Raw genomic sequence first — 25,402 nt, forward strand, 5'->3', positions numbered from 1 at the left:
ACATGTGAACACATGCAGCAGCATTCTCAAATAACACAAACAATAAGGCTGTGAGCCATTAGGCAGACAGCCCTCATACTGCAGGCTTTCCATCAGGCCTTTTCCTGAACATTTGAGTCACTTTTTTCCAAAACTTCTACCTTCTGAAGCTTCCTAACAACAACATATCCTTTTGAAAAATGGTGCCACCTAAACAGTAATTAAAGTGATGTAACAAGCATTAAAATTCTGAGAAATTAAGCAATCTCATTTTCAGCAATGAGGCATCAAAACCATTGGCACCAAAACACCTTCATCCACAGATGCACATCAATGAAATTGTTACACCATTAAACTTCTATAACGAAAAACAGTTCCATTTAAAAAGTAACCCTCTTCCCTGCCTCTTAAAATAATGCACTAATATAGCTACCAATGCCTGGAGAGATGAGAAACATAATGTAACTATTACAAATGGAAGTAACTTACATGAACATGCTTTCTGAACCAGAACAGCTTTTGGAAACCACCGCATTCACCTGTCTAAAGGAAGTGGATCCAGAGTATGTTAAAATATTGACAACCACCATGAAATGGCGCAAGTCTACACAGAACTGTCTTCTGTCCCAAGCTGCTGCTCTTGTGTCTTCCCAATCAATTTCACTCACTTATTTTGCTAAACAAAATATAAAGTTGACAGTGAATGAACCCCCTTTTCTCTGTACCAAACAATTACTGTTACTCTGAATCACATAAGATTTAAATTAGTATTTTTCCATTAAACAGCAAAAGCAGAAAATCTTCCCTTCATAACTTTTCCCAGTTCTCTCTTTTCTAGGCTGAATTTCACATGGCTTATCCTAAATTATCCTGGTCTTCTGGCCATTTGATGTTTCAAGACTTACTTCACAAACAAGCTTTTCACTTTTATCATTGCATCGTATACAACCATCACTCTCATCTCACAGTTCTCACTGGTCTTTCACACTCCCTCTAAACCTATCATCTTGCCTTTCCAGTTGTATTTTCTAACATTTTTCCCTCTTCTATTTATTCTTTCTTCCTATGCTTTAAGCAAAAGGCCATTATCCCTTTTAGCCACAGCTCCCCATCAAGACTCTCTGTATTGTGGCACGTAAATGTCTAGGAATGTAAATAAAACTTTATTTTCATATTCTACAGGATATGTTTCCTACATTTCTGCTATGCCCTGCTCAGCTTATGGTCAAAAAAGTTACCAGTTTTATACCAACACAGTATAAATTACATGCATGTTCGTGCACATACAGGTGGGTTTTTTTCCAAGAGCAAGGAGATGGTGTATTAGCATCACCTTGCCCATAAGCAAAGGAAACACCACTTCTACATCCTACCAACTAGCACAAAGTAATAAAGCGTCTCAGGCTATCAACATGCATTATGAAATTATACATTGTTGGTTAACAAGAAGTACAGTAAACTCAAGTCAAAAGAAAAAAAAAATAGTGTTTTATTAACTACCACACTGTTATAATACACTTTAAACGTACAATAAGGTAGCCTTTAAATTTGAGGTGGTTTTAAGAATAACAAATGAACAGATTTCCAAATGTTTGTAAATAGGTGAACTGCAGTAATTATTGTTGTACATTTTTTTGAAAATGGTATAGCACTTACAGACTGGCTATATAACTTGATTTTGTACATTTTTCTATAATTGAAAATATAAACAGTAATTAAAAAATAAAAAGAAAATTCAGCATAATAAAAAACATATATGTTTATCAGTTAAATGTACTGGATACATACAATTTTTAAGGGAAGAAGCAAAAAAGGAAAGATGGCTGATATTTAAATGCAGATTGACTAACCAAAAACTAAACAACAAACAAATAAAAACCTCATAAAATCCCTAGTTCACTATGACTATATCCATATATTTGGGAGTACTGTCAATATGGAAGTGATTTTTCTGTTGTATTTGCATATGTTATATTTTACTTGTAATTTACAAGATGGCTTTTAAGGCCCTGGCAGACAGATGTTTCTTGGAAAAGGATTTGATAAAAATCACTGCTGAGACGCAATACACCTTATTTTTGGTCCTCCAATGTTCAAAAGAAGGGATATACCTCACTATAACATTTGCCTTACCACCCAAATGCCTCAATCTATACATATTTTATTTTTTTTTAACATTTTAAGCTTTTTAAACATTGGTTATATTACCCACCTTGGTTATTGAAAGGATATTAGCAAGACATCATTTTGGCAAATTAAATCTTAAACATGGCTTTTCAACAGGATTCAAAAGGTGACTATCCCTAGAGTTCCATGTTAAAATGTAGTTTTCAAAATCTTACAAGAGTAATGCTTAAAATATTGTACATAGTTAACCTAATTAAAATAATTAGCTTCAAAATGACAAGTTGATGAGCTAAGTAAAGCCTACACTATGTAACATTTGCTTGGAAACTTGATTTGTCAGTTATGCGTAATAAAAATTCCAGTCATCAAGAAAATTACAAAATTTCTTTTATCATAACATGATTTCTTTTCACCCATCAACTTCTTTTATCTTACAATAGATAAATACCAACATGTTCTCATTTTTTTTACACTAAACCACACAGGATTGATGCATTTGGTTAGACTACCATTTCCATCGTTAAATTCTTTTTTTTTTTTTTTAATATAACTTGGTAAAATTTCATTTCTTCTAGATTCCAAAAGTACCTACAAAACCCATGCAATTTTACCATTTTAATATACTATGGAATATCATACAAAGTAAGGCATTTCAGTGTCATGTATAACCAAGTTACTGTCAATCCAAAAATTTTTGCACATCAATAAAAAGATATCTAAGAACTTAGGAACAATATTCTTCTCACTACTGTATAAAAATAACCACAATTAATAGGTATCTTGTGTAATATTTACTCCATTGTCTCGTTTCCCGAAACTGTGACAAGCTGTAAAGGTATTTCAGTGTTGGTAAGAATATCCTGATTGCTGGTGCCAGATGTATTAACAGTTCCTATTCCTGAAACAGAACCTTGTTGAATATTTGCAAGGATAAGTGTTGTTCCTCCTGCAGTAATCAAAGTATCATCAGGTGTTGCTTCTACTGATGCCAGCACTGTACTGCTAGAGTGAATACCTTTTTTATTCTGATGTGTTTTAATGTGTTTGGCAAGGTGGTCACTTCTCATGAAGCGTTTTGAACATTCTGGACAGACAAATTTCTTCTCACCTGTCATAGAAGATAAGGAAAAAAAATAATGTTTTCAAGAACATAAAAAATATCAAATGTACATCAAAACATGAAATAACTTACTGCCTTCAAGAGTCAGAATTCTAACAACATCTATACTGAAGAAAAAAGCAATCCAACATGATAAACTTGTGTGCTAAGGGATTTGTATATATGTCTAGAAATTTAACACACAAGTTTATCATGTTGGATTGATTTATTTTTCTGTGTCTCGATGAGTTTAGGGAGATCTTTCAGGAAAGCTAAAGAACATTGCCATCTCAGTCCTCAGGCTGCTAAGCTTCACTGCAATTATTGCCAACAAATAACCTAAAAGAAGAACAAAACCTGCCAAACAATAGACAGGGAAGACTGTATGAGCTCCTGCAGAATCATATTTGAGGCTGACAGACAAGATCATAGTGTAATTCAAGATTGAAGTGACCTCTGGAGGTGTCTAGTCTGATCTGTCTTCTAAGCAGTTGAACATTCTGGAAAGTAATGGTAAGTTCAGTTTGTAGGAAAATAGGTAATACAGGAAATAGACTTGAAGCAAACTGCTCCTTGAAAAGGTAGAAGTCCTAGATGAAATTCTTTTCTTTGTATTAGACAAAAAGAGAAATGTGAACCTTGAGTTCCTAATGAGTTGTCTAACCATGAAACTGGAAGATGTAGAATGATGCACCATCACATGCTCTTCCTTGATTTTGTGGATGATATCTAATCTGTTGGACATCTAGCTCTGTCTTTTTATTTTCCTTTTTTAAGATGAGAGAAATATTACACTTTTAAGATGAAACAAGAGTTCTAATCTGCTTCATACAATGAATTTAATTGCTGAACCTGAACAGAAGTATTCTGATAAAGCTATATTAAACATTAATTTAAATGTCAGTCCTCAACCAAAAAAGGTAGCTGTTTTTCCTTCTCAGACCTACTAAAGAAACCAAAGTGTACACACAGCTGTAAGTTTTAGCCAATTTTAGAAAAGTCACACTACATTAAAATCAACCAAACACAAAGATCCATTCTCCTCTTAAAAGTCACTTATCCAAGCCCTCTCCACTACCCTCCTTCAGTTCAATGCACCAGAATCAAAGACTGAAAACCTGTGTGTGTTCTTCGGTGTCGCTGGAGCTCATCGCTGCGCGTGAACCTCTTGCCGCAGAACATCCAAGTGCAGACAAATGGACGCTCTCCAGAATGCCAGCGGAGATGAGCTCTCAAATGTGAGGTCTTCCCATAGACTTTGCCACATCCTGGTATGTGACAAATGTGTTGCTTCTTTTTTCCCAAGTTGGAGCCTCTGTTAAAAAATAAATAAATAAATAAAAGGGAAGTTATTCATTCTAACACATTCCTCCTCCATACTGATCACACATGCCAGTAGGGCTACATATACCAATAGGTTTCCAAACAAACCTGAGCAGCTTCCCATTTTTGTTTAAAATACAGAGTCCAGCACACTCCATAAGAAGCTGAAACTAAATTCTATAATGAGATCCTGCTTCTGCAACAAACTATAATTCAACTGCATGTGATATCCAAATGATGGAAGTGTAGTCTTTAGCAAGTATACCAGTATACGAAGTTGGAAATACAGTCACTACAGCAATTTGAAGTGCCCATATTGTAAATTTCTTCCAGTTTCAATTTTTACCATACCAAAGACAGTTCTGGCAAAGAAAAACACAAACGACTGCAACTGCCAAAACGGAAATTGGAGATTTTGGCAACTGGGAGGAGAACAGATGGGACTTTTGGCATCTTGGGGAAAACTTAGAAGCAGTTTAGGGCTGGAGGACAAGCATAGTAACCTGAATATATCCACTAAAAGGCGTGTCAGTGAAACAGCTGATTTTACTGACATTTAAATTAATTTCTTGGTAATTCAGGAAAAAAAATAAATCTATCAAAATGAACACATAATTCACAGACAGTGTATTCCAGACTCCTGAGCTTGATGCCTATTATAAGATGCTGCCTCACTGAAATGGTAGGTGATTGATTCAGGTGAAGCACCTAACACAAAAGCCTAACCTTTTTTTTTTTTTTTTTCCTCCCCCCTTTTTTATTAATAAAATTGCCAGAGAAAGGTAAAAGCCTCCAAAGACCTAGAGAAAGAGATCAGCCTGACCACCACAGGGCATCATGATTGATTTTAGCCAATTCAAGTGTTTGCTGCTTCTGAAAGGGGCACTCCAGGAAATAGATCTGGCTGACAACACAGCTATATGAATAGTAAATGCTGGCACACGGGAGGAGACTGGAAAATGCAGCCAAGCATCAGGCCACCTTATTATTCAGCAATGTTAACTTAGAACACCTTAAGTAGATTCTGAAATCACAGTCTTGGGTACTCCATCCTCCATGACTGATTATACAACTTCCAGTTGCCTCCACAGGGCAAATTTTTTCCTTAAATTAGGTGTTCAACTTCCACTTAACAGTCCAGTGGCTGAAGGATTTGCCAAGCAACTATTAGACTTAGATTTTAATCTCTGCATCTAGAGAGAGAATAAATCTGTTTATATCTAACAAGGGTTCAGTGTAAACATGTGTATACACTTATGGAGCTAGCACTTGGAAATTAACTTGCTCTAAAAATTCACAGCATCTAGTGGGAATTCCAACCTACACACATACGCACCTAAAACATTCCAGACAGTCCAGAAAAATTAAAAGATAAAAAACAATTAAGTCCTAAAAAACATTTCAAAGAAGTCCCAATATAGAGCAATCTTCACAGTGCTTCATTAATGATTTTGTCTCAGAAGAAAAAAACCTATCACTTTTACATACTAATTATTTGTCATGGCAATGGAGGTACTGACTTCAGAACAAATACAGTGGCAGAAGAAGTAGAGAGCCCAGAAGGCTTTTGACCCTGCTGTGTAGCAGTAGACTCATAGAGGCCTATGGGTTTGGTGACAGAAGAGATTCTGCTTATCTGTCTAATTTATTTTGTTTTATTGCCACCCTTCAATCCATAGCCTCATAGAACTTTTGCCTTTATCCAGCTTGTTTATAAATTTAATGGAAAAAATTCTGACATCTGACTTGACATCTTAAGCTCTTCCTTCACTGTTACTTGGCAAGAATACTTTTAACTTCATTTTCCTTTTTCAAATGTCCCAAAAGACCACTGCTTTGGATAAGGACAAACATTGCCTTTTTTACATCTTCAACCTCATCTGAAACACCCATTTTTCATCTAAACATATAAACTGTTCTACATCTAAACTGTTAGGTTCACACTCTTCCATGGTCTTCCCTCAAGCCAAGATGCAAAATTAACTGTAATGACAGGCATTTAATTTTGTACTATGCCAACTACACAAAAGTCCAATATTCACAAGTTTTGAACATTCAGCCAATTTCTAAGGCATTTTGTAAAATGTCTTTATATTTCCCCCTTTCTCTTCTAGTTTCTCAGCCTGCACAGACAGCTAGGCCACCACACCAAACTCCATGTCCCTGTCACAGTTCAGTGGCATTTGACTCACAAACCAAAGCACTCAGCTCCCTGAACTCCAAGGAGGAAATTTTCTGTATTCTGCCTTTCGCCTTACTGCAACCAGTTCCACAGTTCTTCAGCTCCAAGTTCACCTTCATCTAATGATTCAGTTCTAGACAGCTTCTCCTCAGGTCCTCTGGTGGCTCAAGGCATCCAGCAATTGTGTTGCAAGGCAAAGGAACACCCATGACTCTTTTCTATTATACAGTCTTGGTAACTGAAAAAATTCTCTACAGGATCCTGCTATTCTGTGTCTTTGATTGTCTGTCCAACTCCATGTAACCCTAACAAGTCCTCTGTCCGGGCTTATAAGAAACTGTATTGAGAATGTATTTCTTTATGTAGAATATTTTTTGTATTTGGTATTTTATCCTCACATCTCCAAATATACCACAGTCTTCCACTCCACAATAACCAGTACAAATACTTTGTAACTTTGCGTGATACAGCACACAGAACCATAGAATGGTTAAGGTTGCAAGGGACCTTAAAGATCATCAGGTTCCAACCTCCCTGCTATAAATGTGACACTTATTTGCTTAATTGCACCTTTAGTCTAGACTGAAGGAAACCAAGGTTCAACTCATGGTCATAGGTGGTGTAGCATATGTAATTCTAAGCACCTCACCTAATTGGTGACAGAATTCCTTAGCAAACTCTGAAGTTTGAAGTGAGGGAAAGTTAAGGATTCACAAAGTGAAATCTGCAAGACTACTGTGAATGAGTAACTGTATGGTTTTATTCTACACAGCTTCATGTAGGCATCTGCATGTTTGCTTCATGTGTGCTCTAAGCTGCCTGGATATGAGCCAAATTCTATCTGGATGCTCTGCAGCTGTGACAGTCTGGCACTATGCCCTAACACATCATGCTAAGAGGCCTTCCTTGCTGCACCGGCCAATAACTATCATCACTGAGCAAAAGGATACAACTCAGGCCTACTCCTTGGCTGGAGTCTTTAAATCCATTAATATTTAACTATTTTCATAGCTCATTTTATCTTTATAAAGACTGGAAACCACATTTCTCAGTAACTGTGCAGAACGCAATGATTTCATCAGAGGACACCTTCACCCACTGAGAAACTGGATTTTCATTCCAGCAGTACTTCCAGGAAAACACCAAGTATTGCAAAGGTAAAACATACACTTACTAGTTATTTTAAGAATATTTAGAGTATTTAGAGTTACGTACCTGAAGTGGTACTCAGAAGCATAGTTCTGCTATAGATCCAGACAGTTGCAATTACAACTCAATGTAATTCCAGACGCAATTGACAGGAGGGTGAAATCTCCAAATGTAACTAAGAGGAAGGCGAATTTTCCACCTAACTTCAGACACCCTAACTAGAAGCCTCATACAGTTTGTTTGGGATCAGAGTCACCCTTTGAGATACATATCTCTTTGTCTCTCAACTTGCTTAGCCCCTATTCACTGTATCAGCTTGAGGCTTTAAGGTTGTAATGTACACACTTAATACGTCATCCTCTTCCCTCTCTACCTTCCACCGAGCCAAGGTAAAGATAATAGTGGCTTCCTGTTTCACAGGACTGGAACAAATCAAAATATTTTGAAGACTGCAATGTAGTTCAATTCTGTATTGAGTCAAAAAAAGCCAGCAAAAAACCCAATAAAAAACAGAAGAGAACCCCTCAGCTAGCTTTTGCATCCAGAAAAGACAAAAAATGCCAAAACTAAGACTATGTGAAAGATGATATTATGACTAAATCTGAGTATGTGAAGCCACGTACTACCTTCTCCTATCCCATTCAGAGCACAAGAGGGGTAGTATTCACTGACTGAAATGCTATTCACCTTTTTCATACTGATTTAATGTGCTTTTCTTGTTTTACTTGTTACTATCTTAAATACAGAATTATTCTCTTCCCAGGGTTTTTTTTCCTCATCACAAACATACACAACACTCACAGTGTCCCAGTAACTCACAAATAGTAAATAATTTATCATCTTGCAACACTAAAGTGTAGTGAACTTTAACTAGTACAATCATTTCATACATCCAAATATGAGGAAGAAAAAGATTGAGGCCAAAACTGTCAAACTCTCTCCAGCCTGAGGTGTCAATTTCAATACAGAAGCATGTTTTCTTAGACTACTGTAGATGTTCACAATTCAGCTCAATCAGCTTTGTAACAGCAATGAACTCAGTACTTCTGCAGTGGCAAAAGTGGGGTGGCTAGAGTCAGAGCCCTGTTGTTGCAGCCCTGTGTCTCATTTCCTAAAAGCCTTCCAATTTCTGCAATAAGTGAAGCAGGTGCCAATAATTTCCTAGCCCTGATTCACTCCCCGCGCATCATCCATCCCATCCACTGAACGGCACTGGGGTCATACGAAAAAAAAAATAAATAGTATGCAGTCATGTAATTAGAAACCAAATAATAATGCATATGTGCAAAGGATCAAATTAAAATTGCCGAGGACATCTCAACTTGGGTATTTGCCAACTTCCAAGTTTTTAATTTTGCAACCTTAACATAATTTTAAGAATTGTGAATGCTATCTGAAGAAATTTATAAAAGCAAATGTCCTATTATCTGAACCTCTGCAAGTCATCAGTAGAGTTGAAAGACAAATCAGACCTCAGAATTAAGCACCAGAAATAAACCAGTAACTGTAGCAGCTACGGAACATGATCAACATGTGTGAGAGGGAGAAGGAAAATATTCCTCCAAGTAGGCTAACTCCTTTTTGCTAGACTCTGAATGAATTCTACATTCCAGTGGGAAAGTTGCTCTAGCAACTGCAGGCACTTTCACTCTTTTTCTGTTTCCTTGCCATTGTCTCCTTCATGATCCTGTTTCCATTCCAGTCCTACTTCTCACATCCTGACTTCCTGCCCTACTTTTCCTACTTGCTTTGTATGTTTGATGTGTCCAGTCCTTTCTTTATATTGGATTTCAGATTCTTGCCTATCTAAACCCTTCCCCAAATTCCCATGCCTGAGTTTCAGTCAGACCATACCTTCTACCGACTTCATCAAAACCATCTCTCAAAAAGATTCTCTCTTGGGCTTCAACTTTAAAATTTGGTGTTATAGCAACTCCACTTAAGAGGAAGAGGGTTTTAAAGTAAAGATGTTTCTAAATTCAAACCACTGTTGTTTGGAATAGAGCACAATGAAGATGAACAAGTGAAATCTCTACATTTCCTAAGGATAGGGCCAGTGCAAATCACATTGTCAGAATTTTCTCCCAGACTGAAGCAAATCTCAATATAGGGTGCTTAGGGCACTCTGCTTCATGGCAGAGTGAAGATTCATCAAAAACTTACAAATGCCTCTGCCAGGTTTCAATAAACTACACATAGGTATTTAACCAAAGGAAGTTGACAAGGACGCTATATAACCTTAAATGCAGCTATTACCATCAGTGCAATTTGTGATGTAAATATACAAGAGTGTTTCTGTCTTTAACGTTTAGTATTTACTCGGCATAGTTGCCTAGAGGTATTACCTCTCCATCCTTGCAAAGAAGGTATCTGGAATATTCAGCAAAAAAACCGCAAGTGGCCTCCCAATAGACATAACCAGTCAGTACCCTTAGAACTCTGAGAGCCACAGGACATAGAACTCTGTAATTTAGAATATAGTTCTCATTTAAGTAAGACTTCAATTTTAAAGAAGAAACTATTGTCAAATGTACAATTTTTTGTGTACTGGAAAGAAACTCCTGCACAATTACATCAAGCACAAAACCACAAACATTTTCACTTGAACAAGGCAGCCTATTATCTTCCCTTCCCCTCTTATACCCATACCTGAGACTTTTAAAAGGAAGTGTTTTGCAATAGAATAAAATCTATACAATACCAAAAAGCTGAAGAATAATTTTGAGATGTTGTATAATAAAACATGGCTTCCTATGCAGCTGTGAAGTTTTACACAAATCGGAACTTAGTACCTTTTTGTTAGCCAAATCTCCACCAACTCTGACTGAAAACAGTCAGTCAATTCAAAATTTGGTATATAGAGTTATTATTTAAAGCTTTTTTTTCTTAGGAAACCAGTGAATAAGAAAACAGGCATAACTGTATTTTTATAACACTCTAAAGCAATCAAACTGTGGGGGGAAAAAAAAGCGCAATCAGTGAGGAAATGCAGGAAGACAGGATTTAATCAAGTCCTTGACATATGATTGGAAGCCAATCACAGATGTGCATATTCCAAAATATTTCATTTTCATATTATTTAGGGCAATGTTCTACCCCCTCACTTGTTCTGGGTGGTATCTAACTCCAGATTTTTCCCAGTAATCTCAATGGAGTAACTCAGAGGATGGGATCATGGATGGAATAATCTGCCTGTCCATCTACAAACCCAGAAATGAAGGCGTCAGTCCTCTTTTGCATAAGCCTCTAGTTTCTGTCACTGTAGAGAACTACTGTTAACTGAAGCTCCTTTTTTCCTCACTCGTTTTCATCATTGCACACATTATATGACACAATGTTACATACCTTCCACCACCTTCTTTACAGTTGGGACATGTGCAAGCTACTCGTCGCAGTCTTTTTCCCTCTTGATGTGGTTGGTCCCCTTCCTCATCTACCACCTGTACTCTCAAATGTGTTAGATCATTGGTATTCAGTGTAGAATCACCACTGAGCTGCCACTCTTCTGGATCAGGCTCCTCTTCTTTAATCCTAATATCTGAGGAAAAGAACAAACACAGATCCATACGTAGCCCATTAAGTAGAGAGAAGGAAACCATGATGATCAAATCTTTTTACTGCTGAGAGCACTGTGTCAGTCAAAAGTCAACATCCTTTAGTGCATACTGACGTTGCTTCTGTGCCCTTCTAACCTGTAACGTATTTTAAAAGTTTACATTTCAAAGCTGAAGACAAGCTATAACGAAGTACTAAAGTTTTAAGTGTGAACAGTTCATGGTAGGGAATGCTGTTACCCAGAGGATTTTCCTGGCTTGAAACTCAGGAAAAACTGAGGAACAAGAGGTTGGACAGAAGCTGAAAAAATGTAAACGTATGTTTCAAATGATCCTGAAGTAGCCCTTTATATTTCCACAGGATTTCTCAATTAGTGTGACATGGAGTAGAAACAGTCTTTCTTGATAATCTTTAGAAGTTTTCAGTATGCACAGAGAGATATATATATAAAGTCATACAAGAAATCAATTAAATAAAAGGTTTTGACTTAAGACCAAGACATCCAAGGAAAAAACACACACAAAAATCACACTTTTGTTCCATTTTCTCTTTCTCACCTCAAATGTATGCCTTTTCCACTATACATAGAGAAGAAAACATTTAGGGAAGAATGTTACCAGCATTAGAGAGGGGAAAGCAACACATGAACCACTGTAACGTTTTGATGAGCTCATAGCCAAAACCAGTTTTTGCAGTTTCATGGATGTAAAAAAACCTCTTAAGTTATCCTCACAGGATGGACATTTGCAAGTATGTGTAACCTCTCCCTACAGAGAATTCTTTCAATGTAATTCAAGAACTATCATGAACACCCATAGTACACTATGAAACACTATTTTAACAAACTTACATTTTAATAGAAACATTTTTCCCCTCAGACACTATTCCTGATCCCTAATAAGTCAAAAGTCTTTTAGTCTGGATTTCAAAAAGTTTCTATAGATCATAATTAGAAAGCTCAACCACAGCTTCTTCTTCTGTTCAGCAGAGTAGTTTACTTTTTTTGAGTGAAAATGATTAGCCAAAAGCACAAACTAATAAGCAAACCATCAATGTTTTATTTTATTTTTTCTTTTGTTGAAGGTTTCAAACTAAAAGCTGTGTGTCTTTCTGGATGTATTTAAAAGACTGTTTTCTCTGCAGAATAAACTTAGGTTTTTATCCTTAAACCCCACTCAAACAACAAAATCTTAACTGAGCCCTGTGACCATTTGAAATTCTTCCTGTGACCCAGTGCATCAGCCATCTACAGCCTGAAGAGAAAGCTGCATGGATTGCATGATAAATTATAACAGAAACTGTGCTGGCTCAGATCATAAGCAGCATCCAATCCCAGTGAAGATCAGGAAAGAAATTAATGCTAAAATATATAAAAAGTAATAGTTACTTAGTCTACCTCCCACATAATCACCAGCATTCATCTGTTTAGAGAAAATGTAATTACACATAATAATTTGCTTGGTGCTAATAAAGTCTCAGTACAGTCTTTCCCAACACCTTAGTTTGTCTTCCTCTTAATTGCACATTTATAACCACTTGTGGGACTGTGCCAAAAACTATCACTGATATAAGTAAAGTTAAAATAATTTTCTAGACAACCACAGCATTGGGAAGAGAACTCCAGGTCAGGAACAGGGAAGTCTAGAATATTTATCTGGCTTGGCTGCAAAAGCCAATGCTAGAAAGTAAGCTTGAATAAATACAACAGACTCTGAGCTGTGGGAATCCAGATGCTAGCACTTTCACTTCTGCTGGTTCTTTAAGTCCATGGTAACATCCAGCAGAACTCCTCTGGTACCATTTGGCACTAAAATCATCTGCACACTGAGCTTCACTGTTACCATAAGTTCACGATATTCAGAGAGCAACATAACAAGTACCTTTCATGTGAAAGCCTAGAAAATCCCTGTGGTGATTTCTAGCCTTCTGTGTTAGCCATCAAACTATCTTTCCTACAAAATTAAGTAATTTTTTGAGACTCACCTCTGAAGTAACTTTATTATACATACTAATTTCTATATACATGTTTAATTAAAAATTATCTCAAGCAAAAATTAAACCACCATTTGACATACAAAGAGTTCATAGAATTGATCTCTCAAACTGGATACTATTAAGTATACTAATATGTTCACAGCAACTTTAGAAAAAGGGAAAAGTCTCCTCTACTCTTTTGCAACTGGGGACATAATAGAAATTTAAAGACGGAGTTGGCAAGGCTGCCAGCACAAGCCAATTCAAACGTCCAAACAGTTATTTAGGACTGGATTTGCTATACACCATACTCAAAGTTCTCTCGCCAATCAAATGTACATTGTATACATTCTGGTTTTAGCTAAAATAAAAATTAATGCTAATAGAACAAAACACTGTATTAAGAAAATAACTTAATAATCATCTTACTAACTTTAGACACTGACATAGAGCTAGTTTGTAAAGTTAGTAGCTGAATCCAGTTAGTACTGCATACACACACTTCAAAAGAGATACCAACATGTCCTAGCAAAGGTGAATGAATCAAATTAGGGTATGGATCTGTGCTTCCAAGACCTAACTCCACAATTGAAGTCAAACATTCCATATAACATGTTTTCTTATGTTGTACCGACTTGCCAAAGTCACACTCTATTAACAAGGATACACCTAACAATAGAAAGACATCCAAAATGTCTACTACTGCACATTCAACTCATTCAACTCATGCAATGTTTCTTCCACTTTGCAAACTTCCATGACGAGTTCTTTCTACTTATTTCATTGGTATCTCTCTATTCCCAGTCCCTCCCAGCCATCATAATTGCATCATCACAAAAGCTGGTTGTAGTTTTACCACGGAGGAGAAATTATTTGTACAAGAAAAGAGAGACAGACAAAATACACATAAGAGCTGAGGATACTGGAGAAGATAACAATTTGCGTAGACATACAATAATTCATAGTATTATTTTTTTAAAGGAAAACTGAATTGAAGTTGAAGTAATACTGCATTTGTAATTTTGTGCTGTTTCCTGGTTATCTTGGAAGGGCAGAAAGTGTAGCTATTTTAGGTATTCTTCTGAAAGACCATCTTCTAGTCTAGGCACACAGAAAAGTACAATGTAAGCTGGCAATTTATAGGCAAGACCCCCTAAATAAAACAAAATTAGAAGAAATATCAAAAGATTAAGTGTTTCTCTAGATAACCTCTGCAGGATGTAGCAGAGAGAAGAGTGGATTGTATCAAACCCCATAGTGAATCTGATGGCCTGAACGAGGTCCTTAAAGCCAGTGAGGCTGTTGCCCTCTAAGTAGGTCTTACATTATTTCAAGAGATGAGGGAAGAATCTGTCGCTATTGTCAGAGGGGAGGAGAAGGTGCCACTGTAACTTACACAACAGTAAGAAAATGAAGGTAGAAAAGGCAAACCATAGATAAAAGCAAAAGGTCAAGAGTCTTCCACAGGGTAATGGAACTGGAGATCATGCAAATTCCTATAGATAGCAACAACTCCACATTTCTCTCTTGGTGCTCCCTCTGGACATGCACCATTCTAGTTCAGTCTCACGAGACAGAACACAAGGTTTTATATATACTCTGCAAAAAATTGGGCCTAAAAAAGTTGACACAATCACTGAAGTCATGACAAGCTAATGCAAACGCCGGTAAATTTGAGGCAACTTTTAATTTTTACCAATCAAACACAGGCTAAATGAAGGTTATATTTTCTTACTATTTATTTCCATGCTTTCAAATTTCTATATGCCTTTACTTCTTAATTAAGTTCAAGACCTGGTACCAGGTAAGTTAAAGAGAAAATCCAGACAAAGAGACTGCTTATAATGGCCTACAGATTCTGAAAACCATACAATGTGTTCCAGTTAGTTTAGGTTTTGCTTTCCTCTAAAGGATGGAAATTAGGATCTTGGTGTGCAATTTTGCTCCAAAGGTACTATTTCATAGTCACAGAAAGCCCCGAACTGCCTACAGTACAGAGCAAGTTTAAGTGTATTTGGCAAATAAAACCAGTAACTAAGAGATTTGTTTAAAGTGGATCAGAGAAGAAAAAGCAAACGGACAGTATGAAACTATGCAGATATAAGTGCAGCTAAAACTATTCTCGAGTACATCTCAACTATAGTTCAGAGAGAATTACAGCTGCCCATTGATACAACCAGGTCATTTACCTACCTCAGCATGTATCAGATGAGTACATCTGTCAAGCTTCATGTTCTATCTTGGCCTGTTTCAACTAGGACTTTAAGGAAAAGCTGTGTTCTTCATCTGTGAGAAAAGTTACTAGTTTACCCAACAGCCACAGAAGCAGGGATAAATTGAGAAGGGAGGAGGATGTAGTGCAAAAATGTTTCATTTGAGGACTATGCCACCATTTAGATTTTTTAAATATATCTGCATCTGCAGAATGTCATACAAAGGCACTGTCAGCACTACCTGTAATTGTATCCAAACTACGGGCTTCCAGTTTAGCTGCTTTTCCTGGAGGCTGAAAGTCATTCTGCCTTTCTACTCAGCTAAACTTTAGAAGTTCCTGATCCGAAAAGCAGAAATAAGCTGAAAAAAGATTTGCAGCAGCACTGCACATACCTTCACATCAATTTCCTCATAGCATCACATATTAATAGATTCTTCCCTTCCCATCCCACCCAAGAAAACAGATGTGAATTCCCATCTCCTTCCATCTTCTCTTATTAATTTGGTTTTCAGTTTTCTCTACAGTGCAACCCACATTGCCTCAGTATCTTGTCTTGCTTTAATCTCAGGCTGAGAGGAAGCTTTAATTAAGATGTTCAAAATTCTTAAGACACTGGCATTGTTCATTCCCATCTAAACTTAACTTCCTAATGTAAACTACCCAAATTAAAACTCTCCCCACTAGTTGACCAGCTGTGCAAGTCTTTCAGACAGGAAACTCAATAAGGTTAATGAGTTTTACTTTGGTTTGCTCCCCAAAACTGAAGTGTGAATTTAGGATTTTCATTATATAATAAACTGCAAGACAACAGAAGATACACTACAAAATGTCATATTGAAACACCTGTAAACATCAACTCATAAAATTGCAATTTAGTTTCAATAGCTCTAAATCAGATCTTGAATCTCTGAGGAAAAAAACTGTTTTGGACAAGGCTAAGATCAGGAGATCACAGTGCTGAATATAAGCAGCACCAGCAAAATTACTAAAAATAGAGCTATAGGTTATTTTTTTTCCTTGCAAGAAACTCCTCATGCTGTATTTCCAAATGATCCTATTATTTTAAGCCAATTATTTGAATATCCAAATCATGAAAGTACATAAGTCAGTGCTACCACAACACATATTATGCATCAAAGAACAGTTACTTACCCTACAGTAACTGCAGTTCTTTGAGATGTGTTTCAGATTCTTATGGGCAGTTCTGCCTGCTGCAGCATGCCCTTATTTTTTCCTTTTTTCCCATAGTTGAAAATATAAGAGGGGATAACTAGAAAGGGGGAAGAAGAGCTGATCATGCTCGATATAGAAGAAACCAGGAATGGCAGAAATGGGTAACGAAAACAGCTGGATACAGAGAATTCTGAGAGTAGTGGGGTTAAGTATTCCTCCATAAAAGAGTGTTATTAGACTGCTACAAGGGTCAAACAACTGAATTATCTGCAGTAGTTCGGGTAGGCAGAACTGTTCAATAAGTATTTATGTTCTGTACTTAGGTAAAACCAAATAATGGTCCTATCACTGGATAAGGAAGAAAAACTTCCCACTGACAGTATGTCAGGAAGATGTAAAAATAGTTACTGAAATAAACACTTAATAAATCAGCAGATTAGCATAATTTTCATTCTATAATTTTAAGAGAAGGCTGAAGAGCTATCTATAGTTTTAATGCTGCTAGCCTCAGACCATGTGAATGCTCCAGTGGGTTAGAAAAAAGCTAGCACTGTGATAATACTGAAAAAGGGTAAACAAAGACTCGAAGAAGTAGCGAAAGAATTAATCCTACTCTAAATGAGAGTATGGGAACAATTAGATTAAAAAGTATTTATTTTTTTTTAAATCAATGATGACACGTCATTGTTGATGGAATATACTTGAGTTCTGCACAGAAAGTGACTTATTAGGATACAGTAAAACATTTTGACTAAGAAAAATTAAGAACAAAATATACATGGAATACAGGGATTAAAAACTGGCATGAAGTTTAAATGCAGATTGAAAACTAGCACTTCTGTATGGTCAATACTGAGAATGTCACTGAATGTATGTTTTCCCCTCTTTTGACCTTAAAAATTACCACCTTTCAAAAAAATGTCTTCTAAAATCAGTGAAAGACAACCCATCTACAACTCAGCCTTAATTTCAATAATGCAATCACAACTAGAATCCTGGTGAGAGCATTCCTGGCATTATGAAAAGACAGCCATTGTCCTTGGTAGAAACTGCAGATGCTTTTTATGAGCCAGATGCACCGACAAGTTAGCTTGAGAGATCAGAAACAAACTATGTGATCCTGCCAGGAGGTTCAAAAGGCAAGAAAACTGCACTGAACCTGAAACAATGGACCTGAAGTGCTGAGACTGCACAAAGACAGAAGATGAGTTTCCAGTCTTCTTTTAAGTTGAACTAGTACTGGAAATAAAATCCCTTGACTCTTTCACTTCATGGATACTTGCCACACACCCCCAAAGGTGTAAAAGAGCTTTCCTTTTGCTTCAGGATTATCTTGTAAAAAGGGTATTTGAAAAATGAAAAAGGAATGAGTACCTGAAACTGGGTAATAGATTCTTTTGTGAGCATCCTAAGGATATCCGATACTAAGATATCTCAGGCTAACCTCCTTAAGCTTGAGAATCTAAATGGCATACATGACAGAATATTCACTTAAGAGTAACATACACACAAAGTTGCACCTCACCACTATGGGCTGCAAGAAAATGAATTAGACTCTGAGCTGTGTTCTGGGACACAGAGCAGAAAAGCACACAAAGTACAGACACAGAGGAAGGATGCAAAAATTCAATCTTATTAAGAATATGAAGAAAAAATGCAAATCTATTCCACAACAGCAGATACTGCATGAAAAAAAAAAATCAGACTAAAGTTATGCAAACTTTCTTACACTTGAGGTGAGATAATTCACTATATACTTTTATAAGTAAGGTTGTGAAATACAAACAAGCATGATTGCCTCATTCTTCCACAATTTATTAATTTCCTTTGAAAAATTATTAGAAAATAAGGAATATAACTTAAACATGTTGAAAGCAAACTATTTACACAATATCACTACATGACAGCTCTAACTCATGCTCTATCTTAAATTTGTCAGAGTTCCCAATTTCATTCTTCATGTTAAAAATAAAGCAGTGGGGGTATTTTTTTTCAGCTATTTTGATTTTACAACATGCAAACTAAATGCCTCAAACGTACATGGGATAGCCCAAAACAGATGTTGTCAGATTAAAATATTTATTTTACATAATTGCTTCAGTTTACTTCATGCATTTCATATGACTTCTTTAATAATCATACTCAATTTCAGAGTTAACACCATGCTGTTTTCTCAAAAGCTTAGTATGAAGAATGCCTTGGAAGGAAAAACTGCTTAACTGAAACTAAACCAAATAAGGTTAAAAACTGGAACTTGAAAAAGATAAAAAACTGAGCTGTGTACTCAGTTGTGACACCAGCCAAAGCTCTTTATAAAGTTCTAGACGCCAGAAGAAAGCTGTGCTTTAAGCAGCATCCTGCAATACTTCACTGGAAACATTAAAACACTGAAACAACCATCCTTGTAAGTAAAATGGTAAATACTCCATTTTTAATTTTTTGGGGGGTATAAGACTGTTTTACCTAACAGATGTTAGACCAAAGCCTCACAAGATGTCAGCAAATGAAAGATGTTAAGTTGTTGCTTGGGCAACTATTTACCTTGAAAATTGTCTACCAATTTTTTTGGCCAAATTTGGAATATCTAAATTACTTCAGCATGATAAAGACTTCAGGTTCGAGCAGGGATTGAATGAAGTCCCCACCACTCCCACTCTCTATCAGCTGGCGTAAGTTGATCAACAGGCACGAGTATACAAGGTTCAATGCCTGGAAGATGAGTCCATAAGAAGCTATGTCTGTTCCTGCAGAGGAGGAGCTAGGAAGAACAACATAGAAATGCAGACCTCAGTTCTGCAGTGGCATTTTGAGCCAGCTCTTGATAATCCTTTTGACTTTATTCCAACTGTAGACCAACCTGGAAAAACTGTAATTTTTTTCTATTATAAATAAATTAATATTTCAGTTCAGTGTTTCTGGGAAAGGCCCTTCTCAAGCAAGTGCTACTTTCTTTCAGGTCACTTGCTAGTTTCTTCAGATGCTACTGGAACACTCAAAACAAGTATATATAAAAAAAATGCATCCAACATCTTATAAAAATTATGCAACACAGGTAATACCCAGCAAAATTGTCTTTTGTCAGTAAATAAATCATCCAAAATTATGTTTCAGTATATTAATGAATAAGCTGAGAAACTACTACAATTAGATTTTGGCTAACACTGCCAAGTCTCCTTTGTCTGGACAATGGCTTTAGATTAAAACTAAATAAATAAGAAGTAGAGTAACTTAAAATCCTTTGAAATTGACAAAACTTGCCAGATTAGAAACATAAAAAGTTGGTACATTTCAGTACCCTGCATTTTTCCAAAAGGAACGTTAATTTATATGAAATGTTTGAAGAAAAAAATATATAAACATACCAATAAAAATAAACACCTTTCCTGAACAGGTAAGTTGCTAAAGAGTAATGTGATCTGTGTGCATAAAGGATCTTTCTGTTACACACAATGTACTATTTTATTACAAATCGTCAACAAATGGAGTAGCCTACTAGACAGCTTTCTTAGGGTTAACCTCTCAAGACCAGAAGACCTAAGCCAAGCGAGAAAATATCTCTTTGCCAGTGTTTAACACAGAGATACTATTTGCTATAGCTTTTTGTTTTGAAAAGCAATTTTCAGCTCTGACTAACCAATACTCTTTACCACCACAAGACAACACTAAGCACAATGAGGAGGAATATGAGCTCTAACAAACATTCCAAGGTAAAACAAGCTCAGCCAAGACTTTTCAGAACAATTCAGTGCAATGGAAGTCTCTGTGTATGTACACCTGGTAAAGCAGATATTTTGGTTAAAACCTAATTACTGGACATTTGTCAAAGAAAACTACATTTGCTGGAGAAAGCCACTAGTTGTGTATTAGGGTTGTGATTACATTCAATTATGTAAACAAAACGTAGGACCTAGGTAAAGACATTTTTTCCTCTCACACCTTTGTAAGAACAGTAACAACGTCCTCTGCTGTCTGCCTGGGAAGCAAGGCTTGGAAGATTATCTCTCACACAATGGGCTGTAGCTACGAAAATCTTAAATGTAACACAGCATTCACAGCTACACTGCTAACAGAGCTATCAATGTTACCTTAGACCTATCAAACATCTCTGACCCAAGACTAGGAATATGTTATTTTTATTTTAGCCTTAGGTAGAAAAGCTTTGCTAAATTAAAACAGAAAATACAGCCCAACTCTATTTGTTATGGAAGGAAATCATTTATACGAACTAGGGGCGGGGCAGAGAAAAACAGGGAACACTCCTTATCTTGCATGAAAGCTTGTTGGTAGTTCACAGCACCTTAGCACCCTTTAGCTTTAACTTCTCTCATTCTCCTGTCCTTTCCACATACCTCACATACCTTCCTCTTTCAATTTAAAGCCAAACCGTTTTTCCTCTTTTGCAGATCAGAAGAGCAAAACTGTAAAAATATTTTTTATAATTTTACTATCTGCTTCTAACTGCGTATTTATTTTTCCCTTAAGAAATGATGCCATACCATATTGCAAGGGGTTATATTTAAGAAGAGGAGGAACATCACTGAAAAATATTTCAGAAAACTTTGACAAAGACAAAATACCAAATGCATATGGAAAAGACACTGAAGGTCAATCAAGAGAATTCAGTCGCCTTCTGTTAGAAGCAGTGTAACATTGATCATTACTTTGGAAAGGTGAGTTTCTTGTAACAGAAAGGAGGAACCAATTAAATTCTCCCCAAATTTAGAGGATGGCAGTTTTAATACCTTCCAGTTTATTTATTACTCCTAGACAAGTAGGAAAAATGTCAATATACATCTTCACCCTGTCTTTATATAACCAGGTCACTTCAGGCAATAGTTTCTGCTATTCATCTACTGCTTCTGCCTATTAAATCACATTTCACATATCCCATGTACTCTCTCCCCTTCCCATGTGAAATTCCTCAGAGGAAAATACAGTTAGGGAATGCTTGATGGAATTCCCTTGAATTTCATTATGAACCACCATTAAAACAACACTCAAGGTTTGTAAACAGAAAAACTAATACACAGAGCACATAGCAGGCTCCAATTACTTTTCATGTGTCTTCTCTTTTGATTCCTCTCTCCTTTTCCTTTCTATCTTTCTTGTCAAGTTTTTTCTAAGTTACCCCACAAACAATAACATTAGCTACATGATCCTATACCAAATATAAATCTCAGAAATAAGTTATCATTCTCCTTGTATTTCATATTTGCCACAGGACCCTTTCTCCAACTGTTAGATTCTGACATGTCAGTTTAGCTGTACTCTCAAATAGCTGCACAACACATATTTTTTGTCACTGATGTCTATACTCATAAGTAGCAACGTGTGATGGAGACAAACCAAGACTTTCTGTGGTCATTGGAAATGGTACAGCAGAATTTCTTCAACCTCAAGAATCTCTTATTCTATCTTTTACGTAGGTACACCCTGAAATTTGGAATGCACAAGCATGTTTATTTTTTTCTCATATTAAGAAATACCTATTTTAAGAAAATTGCCTTTCTTCTCTGTTGACAGTGAAATTTATTACTAACAATTATATATTCTGAAACAATGCAGATAAGTAGTGCTGGAAATTCACAGATGCTCTTAAGCATAGACTCCATTTTGGTATTTACATGCTTATTTCACTTCTGCTTACACGAGTTCTATACATTGTACTTACACTGATATTAAATCAGTAGGAAACAAATTTAACAAAACAGTGGATCAGTAACAGCACCTCAGGAGTCTGAAAATTTTCAGGGGAAAATAAAATTGTATGAACAGAAATACCGGAATTTTCCAAGAAAACTTCACCTAGTCAGGACTGGGAAGAAATGGGGTATGCTCATGACACTTAAGAGTGGTAGATGGTAGTCAGATTTCCCCCTCCATGATTTACTATGCAGAACTTCTGCATGGGCAAGACTCAGAAGTACCAATAAACACTGTATTAGAAGTGCTGTTAACTAACACGACCAGTTGGGATTTACAGTTAAACTAAAAGAAGTGAGGTGGGATTATGCTCTACCATTACAGCAGTTTTTATCAGAATAGCAGTTTCAAATAAAATTTATGATCACTATGTTTAACCCACTGTATTTTGTAGGCTTCCACAAGACAATGTTACAATTATCACCATTCAAACCAACCACATGCTATAATAAAAAACAATTTTCTGCAAAAAGAGTAAAATAAATACCTGCAGGACTGCCAGCATTTTCTCCTTGATGCAGCTGAATACCAGCAGAATCTATAGAGTTTACTGTAACTGTCTGCAGATTTGGCAATTGAGCAGTGCTTAGACTAACTGGAGTTGATGTCAACGCTCCACCTGCTGCAACTTGACCAAGAGTGAGAGTCTGCACAGGGGTTAGAGTTATTTGTTGACCAGGTGCATTTTGAATTTGCAAGTTCTGCAAGTTCTGAACTCCTTGCACTTGAAATGTCTGCCAGGTTATCTGCCCAGAAGGGGTCACTGTTTGTGCCTGAATTAAAAAAGTTCCAGGATTCAGCTGCAGTTGAAGGTTTTGAAGAGCCTGTTGAGATATACTTTGACTTGCTTGCACGCCATGGATTGTCTGTTGCGCAATACCTTGTACAATCTGGGCTTGACTGGTTGGCTGCTGAGACTCTTGAAGCTGTATGTGTTGTACAATTGGCTGTGCTGTGGAGACCTGAATATTCTGAGCCTGTGTGTCATCAGAGACTGATGTCTGGATGTAATTTCCCTGAAGATCAGAACTGTGAACTTGACCACTAGTTGTAGTCAAGGTGTTTGCATTTTGTTCCAATATACTAGAACTGTCTATGGTCACAGGCAATTGCGATGAAGATGATGTTGGCACAAATAAATCATTATCAGTTGCGGTTTCTGTGATTTCAGGAGAAACTTGCTCACCAGTCCTTTCAGAATTCTCCGAACTATCCATGGCCTGTCCAGTATTTATCAAGTGCCCATCTGCATTAATGCCTGCTGTCATGGTTTGAGAACCACTGCCAAGTCCCAGAGAATCTAGATCAACACTGTTGATGGGTACAAAAGTAATATTTCCTGGCAGTCCAAGAGGGACGTTAGCAACTACTTGTGCTTGGCCAGGAAAAGACGAACCACCAATTGCAACTCCCTGAACCTGGACTTGACCAGACTGTGATAAGATATTCTGAATATTAGCCGAAGGTGTTCCAGAGGCAATGATGGTTTGATTAGAGCCAGGAATTATCTGAATTTGACCAGTTTCTTGATTTATACTGCTATTATCAGAAGAGGCTGCAAAGCCAAGTTGAACTTGCTGACCATCCGCTGTCTGGATCTGGGGTATTACTTGGTATTGTACGTTAGAACCATTCGATGAGTCTGATCCTGGTGCAACAGAAAAGATTTGTTGATTTTGCAAACTCTGAATAGGAAGGACATACTGCCCACTTGAAGTTACTGTGGCAGCACCTGGAATCTGTACTATATTACCAGCTTCATCCTTGATGGTGGTAGGAGCTGCAGACAAGACTTCCCATCTATTTGGGGTTCCTGTTAGTTGCACAGAAGACAAGTCCCCTGTCTGAATAAAAAGAAGAAAAAAAACCAAACCAACAAAATTAAAACAAGAGGCATACAAACTGTATGCTAGAACATCCATGCAATTCAACACTAGAGACTGATACACTACTGAAAAACATGCAAGTGCACCCCATATGAACAACAGCAATGAGATTAGAACTACAAAATGCAGATTTTGTAAGTGAGCTAATGCCCAAGTCAGGGTAACTAACCTGTGGTTTGTGAGCTGCATGTGGCTCACAAGCAGGTCAAATGCAGCTCCTGTGCCATGGCTACATCAGATGACCAGCAGCAGGGTTATCCTGGTGTGGGGGCTGCTGAATAACCCCACACCCTGGCTGTGGGAAGAAGGGAGCTGGCAGAGGCTGGTGCAGCTGGTCATCACCACATTACCCTCGCACTCAACTATGGCTCTTTACCTAGTCCAGCACCTATTGCTCAGAAGTGGAGGAACTACCACAAAGCCAGTGTCACCTGCATCTCCTCGAGCTCCACCGCCTTTTGACTCCATGTTATATATGATATAGATGTGCATAGTGTAATTCTCACCAGTATGGAGAGTGTTAAGAGATGACTTAGTCACATGGTTGGAAGGACTGGAGAGCCTCAGTTTAAGTTACACATAATACAAAGTCCTCGTATTTATAAGCTTGTACAAGTTACTGTTTCACTAGGAAAGAAGGCCTCTAAACTGACTTTTACACTGAAATTACGGTTGGATTAGTCATATATATCCATTAGGAGGAGAAAAAAAAATTAAAAATCTATCTTCATTAAGTTGGAACAACAGAAAAGGTCAACATTTCAGAACAGAACCCAGACGGTTAAAGATTAAAAGAACCTAAGGACTGATGTATGCTTTTGTTCCTGATTCAGTAAATTGTACTTACATTTCTTTACCAAAACAAGCTTTTTCAGGACAGAATATTAAGAACTAGATTTAACATCCTGCAACACTTTGCACAGATTTGTGTAGTTAATCAACTTGGTATTGTAAATAACCACCAATCTAAAACAGTTGTCCCCTTATCTGTTTGACAGCACTACAGTAAGCCAATGGAATAATTTAATACTTAGCAA

General features: G+C 36.8%; 1 protein-coding gene across 1 annotated transcript; it reads right to left on the reverse strand.

The window, feature by feature from the left end:
* Positions 1-1,444: 1,444 nt before the first annotated feature.
* On the reverse strand, positions 1,445-24,833 carry SP3 (Sp3 transcription factor). The gene is made up of 5 exons (XM_009996310.1): positions 24,780-24,833; positions 22,967-24,323; positions 11,205-11,397; positions 4,324-4,520; positions 1,445-3,214 (listed from the first exon to the last, which is right to left on the reverse strand). The coding sequence occupies exons 1-5, from the start codon at positions 24,831-24,833 to the stop codon at positions 2,898-2,900; spliced, it is 2,118 nt and encodes a 705-aa protein (XP_009994612.1). The 3' UTR covers positions 1,445-2,897.
* Between the last annotated feature and the right edge of the window lie 569 nt (positions 24,834-25,402).

This window comes from Chaetura pelagica, unplaced genomic scaffold, assembly GCF_000747805.2.
Source record: "Chaetura pelagica isolate M959 unplaced genomic scaffold, ChaPel_1.0 scaffold3, whole genome shotgun sequence".
Taxonomy (NCBI): Eukaryota; Metazoa; Chordata; class Aves; order Apodiformes; family Apodidae; genus Chaetura; species Chaetura pelagica.

Excerpts from the sequence above, each read along its gene's own strand:
- SP3 (XM_009996310.1), bottom strand. The coding sequence starts at position 24,833 with ATGGAGTCAAAAGGCGGTGGAGCTCGAGGAGATGCAGGTGACACTGGC. Across the intron at positions 24,324-24,779 it reads CAGGTGACACTGGCTTTGTG|ACAGGGGACTTGTCTTCTGT; the intron begins GTAGTTCCTCCA and ends CTTTTTATTCAG. Across the intron at positions 11,398-22,966 it reads AAATGCTGGCAGTCCTGCAG|ATATTAGGATTAAAGAAGAG; the intron begins GTATTTATTTTA and ends TCTTTTCCTCAG.